The sequence below is a fragment of the Mus pahari genome, chromosome 14, assembly GCF_900095145.1.
Source record: "Mus pahari chromosome 14, PAHARI_EIJ_v1.1, whole genome shotgun sequence".
NCBI classification, from domain to species: domain Eukaryota; kingdom Metazoa; phylum Chordata; class Mammalia; order Rodentia; family Muridae; genus Mus; species Mus pahari.
The window spans coordinates 38,820,835-38,826,263 of NC_034603.1; the positions used below are offsets into that span (position 1 = coordinate 38,820,835).

The 5,429-nt window shown below is 47.0% G+C and overlaps 2 protein-coding genes across 6 annotated transcripts in view; one reads left to right on the forward strand and one right to left on the reverse strand.

The window, feature by feature from the left end:
- Positions 1-1,554, reverse strand: part of Nup88 (nucleoporin 88) — a 30,960-nt gene extending 29,406 nt beyond the window's left edge. For both annotated transcript variants that reach the window (XM_021211652.1, XM_021211653.2), the window contains exon 1: positions 1,230-1,554. In XM_021211652.1, coding sequence (XP_021067311.1) covers positions 1,230-1,532 — 303 coding nt within the window. In that variant the 5' untranslated portion in view covers positions 1,533-1,554. The remainder of the gene's footprint in view (positions 1-1,229) is intronic.
- Positions 1,555-1,764: 210 nt separating this feature from the next.
- Positions 1,765-5,429, forward strand: part of Rpain (RPA interacting protein) — a 7,926-nt gene continuing 4,261 nt past the window's right edge. For all 4 annotated transcript variants that reach the window (XR_003845164.1, XM_021211941.2, XM_029546488.1 and 1 more), the window contains exons 1-3: positions 1,765-2,160; positions 3,554-3,724; positions 4,803-4,863. Coding sequence is in view for 3 of the 4 variants with exons in the window: in XM_021211941.2 (XP_021067600.1) it covers positions 2,080-2,160; positions 3,554-3,724; positions 4,803-4,863 (313 nt within the window). In the remaining variant the exon portion in view is untranslated. The remainder of the gene's footprint in view (positions 2,161-3,553; positions 3,725-4,802; positions 4,864-5,429) is intronic.

Here is a 5,429-nt window from a genome sequence, read left to right on the forward strand (position 1 = left end):
AAAAAAAAAAAAAAAGGGAGAAATTACCCCTGATCTTGCGGCCAGGGAACAAAGGCATGTTTTCTGTAGTTCCACACCACAGCTCTGGGCAATACCACAGGTCTTAAACATTCTAAATGCTCGTTTAAACTTCCCCTGACATAACCTAGTAGGTACTACTTGAGATTTGTCTTCTCTCTGTGTTCCTCAAGCAGACTCTTGCTACCTAGTAGGTAAATAAACTCAGAAGTATCAACAGACCGCCATCTTATAAACAGGACTGTAGGGTAAAGAAGTGCTTCAGGCAAGTGTAAAAGTTTACACCTTTATTCCCAGCACCAGAGAAGATGCAGGTGGCTCTGTTTGAGTTCCAGGTCACCCAAGGCTACAAATAAGGCCCTAGATTAGCTTCAAGAGCTTTGCAGCAAGCAGTATTGCTTCATCTACGTGGACTTAATATAAAAGAGTGATAGTTTAAGGGAGTTTCAATCATTTGTCATAGCATCATATATCCTCAAAAATACCCTCACACTGCTACTTCCTATTTCTAACTTCTTTTTATTCTTCGTAAATAATGATGAGACCATCAATATATTATTTACCTTAGTACGGAGAATTATGCTAAGCCAAAAATCCTTTTAAATAAGGCTTTCTTTTGCATATAATACTATTTCTAATTGCTTTTCAATCTGTAGGCCCATGTCTTTAAATGCCTGTTGTAGAGCTGGGCAGTGGCAGCACATGGCTTAATCCTAGCTCTGATCAGGATCCTCCAGATCTCCGTCAGTGAGCTCAGCCTGCTCTACAGAGTGCGTTCCAGAACCACCAGGGCTGTTAACCCTGTCTCAACATACCCCTCCACCCCCGCCAAAGCAAGTCACAGCTATTACAGAGCTCGTGCATGCTCTAGGTTTATGACAGGTGCTGGACGGAAGGACGGACACACACACACACACACACACACACACACACACACACACACGCGTAGGCCTAGCCTCGGTTTTGGTGTTTATAAATGACTTAGACCCCGTAATCTCAACACTCAAGAGACTGGGGCAGGCGTTCCTGGCTAGCCTGGGCTACACAGTGATGCCAGACCAGCTTGAGCTACAAAGCGAGGCCATTCCACTCGAAGTGGGGCGTTCCCAAAAGACGCCAGCCCAAGTCCGCCCACACATCCGCCACAGAGACCGACAGCCAGGGCGGGAAGCGAGCAAAAGGCTGCGTGCTTTCACGATGGACCGGCGCACCTGATACTGGGAGAGAGGGGGCTCCACGCCGCCACCGCTGGGGCCTCGAAGGCGAACCACCAAGAAGGCGCTGCCCTCTGCGTCCCACAGGAACAGTTCCCCTCCGAGGCCGAACACCAGGTTTCTCGTCGGCAAGTGCGGCGGCAGAGGCGGGCCCGAGGGTGAAGTCGAAGCCGCTGGCTTCTCCGCTTCGGCTGGACTCTGGTTTCTCAGGCCCTCGCGGAGCCGCAAGAACACGACGTGGTTAGGAAGCCAGCTCTGCCACAGCTCCCCATCGCCCACGGGCCCCACGGCAGCCGCCATCTTGGACTAACAGCTCAGGGTTGAGGGGCGGGAGGAGACGCGGGCCCTCTGCCGTGCGGAGCCAATCCGCGGCCAGCACTCCACAGCTTCAGCCTATCAGAGAGTAGGAATCCCGGAGGAGTTAGCCCAATAGGAAAGAATCGCTAGAGGACAGACAGGGCCGCGTGACGCCCAGGTGGGCGGGGCGGGGCGGAGTTTCAGGACGGCTTTGGGGCTGCTGCTGGGCCAGTGTGGGGTAGGGTTAAGGATGGGAGATGTGTATCTGATTGTCTACTGGACACCTTCCTCTGGGTAAACCCAGAACTTTCTCTCAAGAGTCACCTCCCTCAGCCCAGGTGGTGTTTACTTCTCAACTGTCACTGCTTCATCTATCCTCGGATTCCCCTAAATCTGTCAACTGTGAGGGGATAGAGACTAAAGACGGTTCCAAGAAAGCCTTCCGGCCTGAAGTACATAGAGTCTGCGCCCAGAGACTACAATTTCCAGAATCCTTTGCGCGCGGCTAAGGGGCGGAGATTTGGGCGCTGTCTCCGTTAAGGGGGGGGAGATGGCCGAGTCCTCAGGGTCTCCGCACCGCTTGTTGTACAAGCAGGTGGGCTCGCCCCACTGGAAAGAAACTTTCAGGCAGGTGAGTGTGAGGTTTGGGTCGTCATCACATCCCTAATCTGCCCCAAGGACCTCTGTCCTCAGTGTGCTCGCTTCAGCATTGGTTGTGGAGCAGGTGCTCGGTGCGCCTGGCCAGCGGAGGTGGATCTTGAACTCAAGTCTCTTGCTATAGGACTGGGTCCTGGCCGCCGGCCGCTGCCTCCCGGGCTGTTGGCCGGCGTAGGTGTTATGCTATCCTAGGATTCGACTTTGTTTCATATTTTAAGAGTCATGACAGCAGTAGCAACACCTATCGTTGGGTTACAGAGGGAAGCACTCCGTATGTATACGTCGTGTGAGATAGAAGTTATCTCTCTTCTGAAGAGTCAGAAGAACATAAGGCACGGTTAGGACAGTTGAACTTAAGCTCTGCCTTCTTCCGAACTCAAGTAGCCCCTTCTAAGAAGCAGCTTATTTCCCTGTTCAGTCTCAAAAGGGTGGGTGTATTCCAGAAGAACAACGCAGAAAAACAACCTTAATGCTGAACATGTTGTGTGTAGTAGTGTGGGTGCTGACGTTTTGAAGGAGAAAGTTCTTCTATGGGAGGTAGTTCTGTACAATGTAGAACACTTAGGTGCAGCATCCTTGGTCTCTCTACCTACTAAATGGCACCAGTCAGTAGCAGTTCTTCAAGCAGAGCTGTGACAACCACTTGGGAACAAAAACTGTCCGGGGTTGGAGGTGGAGAGATGGCTCAAGAGTCATTATGTTTTCGTAGCAGACCTGATGGCTGTAACTCCAGTTCCAAGTGGTCCGTTGCCATCTTCTGTTCCTGGTGTGCATCAGCACTGGTGTGGTGCACATAAACTCATACAGGCACACACACATAGACACAGAAGAAGAAAAAAAAACAAAACCCATACCAGGGTTGTAAAGTACAAGAAGACCATTACTATAGCCATTTGTATAATTCCAGGAATTTAGAAGCCATATAAATGTTTGAAGTTGGGCTGGTGAGATGGCTCAGTGGGTAAGAGCACCCAACTGCTCTTCTGAAGGTCCGGAGTTCAAATCCCAGCAACCACATGGTGGCTCATAACCATCCGTAACAAGATCTGACTCCCTCTTCTGGAGTGTCTGAAGACAGCTACAGTGTACTTACATATAATAAACAAATAAATCTTAAAAACAAAATAAATGTTTGAAGTTAGTCTGTGGATACAGTTCCTATGTATCCAACTGCCTTCATTCAAGATAAGATATGAAATATAGGAATCTGTGTAATCTTAGCCATCTCTGTGTGGAGGAGGACTTGAGGCTGTGAAATTTTGCATCTTGAATTTTCTTATATTTTTACCGACTAATTGGAGGGTTTTCCTTTTAGTGGAATTGATGTTTTTCTTCTTAGACAATACTGCCATCCCTTACCTCCCCAGGGATGTCTGGAGAGAATGAGAAACAGCAGGCACAGGCTCCTGAACAAGTATCGCCAGGCTGCAGGTAGCACGCCGGGAACAGCCTCAGACAGACTTCTTGTGCAAGAAGTAATGGAAGAAGAGTGGACTTCTTTGCATTCTGTAGAGAAATGTCCAGAGACCTTGTTTCAGGTCAGTCAAGGATCTCTGTAGCTAGGAGACAAGTGACTCCATGAAGAACTTCTGGTGACCTCTTTGTGTCTGTTTATTTAGGTCCTTTCAGTCCGCTCACTTCCCCAAGCGTGATTCTCACTGTCATTTGGCTCAGGGTTTTTTACCTTCATTCGACATATATTGATGGTTCTGCCATACTACATGCATAGTAGGCATGATGCAACCCTGCAATATAATAACTTAGGAAACTAAAGGGAAAGAAAATTTCATTATTTTTTCCATCGGAAATTTTGACTTGCTAAGAATGGGTTAGGGAACCTCTCTTTAAAAAGGACGTCTACATTCTGATTCTTAGTTGATCAGAGTGTGGAGCTGTGTGTCGGGAGAAAACCCTTTACAGTGTATCAGGAAAGGTTCTGGGTTGGCATCAGGGTTTAGGAATTCTAAGTTTAGTTTTACTGACTCACAGCTATTACTGTTTCTGTGAGTCTTAGTTTTTACATTGACATAAAATAGAGAAGCTAGCACAAGCATTATGAGAATTGTGTAACAAAACATGAAAACCTCTGAAGCCATCAAAGCACTGTAGAATAACGATTCATTTCCATAGCATCTATGTGTCCTACACTATGCTAATTGGTTAGCTTAACATCACCACAGTTAGTACGTAGAGTAGGCCTCTCAGGTTGGTCTTAATCCAGCTTTACAAAAGCTAAAACAACTTTTCAAAGACCAGACTTTATCACATGGTCAGCCTTAGAAGGTCATTTACTTAACTGCTGCCTGATTTTGTCTCCCTTAAATTTGGTACTGTTGTACTTTGATCATTTGTTGTTAGTTCAGCTTGGCCAAATTACCAAACTGTCAGCAAATTCAGCATGTGGACCAGGCCAATTTTATCCAGTAAATCTGTGATCTTTGAGTTACAAATCCTCATGAGACATGGTGGCCAATTAATATTTCATGTGGGATGGGAAACCACCACTTTTTCTCTGCTGTCTCTGTTTATGTCTTACTCACGGATTATACCCAGGCTCTTGCATGCTAGGCAAGCGCTGATCCACAGAGCCCACCCCTGCCCTCTGCTCTCTTGTAGTTGGAATTGCCACTGGACCTAGCTGTGCTGCAGGACATCGAGCAGGAGCTGTATAATGAAGGTAATCCCAGGGCAGTCTTCCCTACCTATGAGACCAACCCTAATACTGGCCTTTGCCTGAGTCGGGATTAGGTTTGCTGTTTTAGGTTGTTTCGGTGTTAGGGATTAAAGCCTGGGCCGTGGCTGTGGAGGCAAACACTGAAGCTGTATCTTATTAGGTTTTTGTTGTTGTTGTTTTTGTTGTTGTTGTTGTTGTTTTGAGACAAGGTTTCTATGTGTAGCCCTGGCTGTCCTGGAACTTGTTCTATAGACCAGGCTAGCCTTGAACTCAGAGCTCTACCTGCCTTTGCCTCTGAGTGCTGGGGTTAAAGAAGTAATCCACCAACTACCTGGCAGAATTCTTATTTCATATTCTTCTACCTCCAACATCACTTAAGCATCCTGAAGTCTCTGTTGAACTCCTTAATTGTTGGCTGCCTCTCTTCCCAATGGGAAGGGATTCTAGGATTGTAGATACTGTGACAGGAACAACTTTCTTCTTCTTCTTCTTCTTCTTCTTCTTCTTCTTCTTCTTCTTCTTCTTCTTCTTCTTCTTCTTCTTCTTCTTCTTCTTCTTCTTCTTCTTCT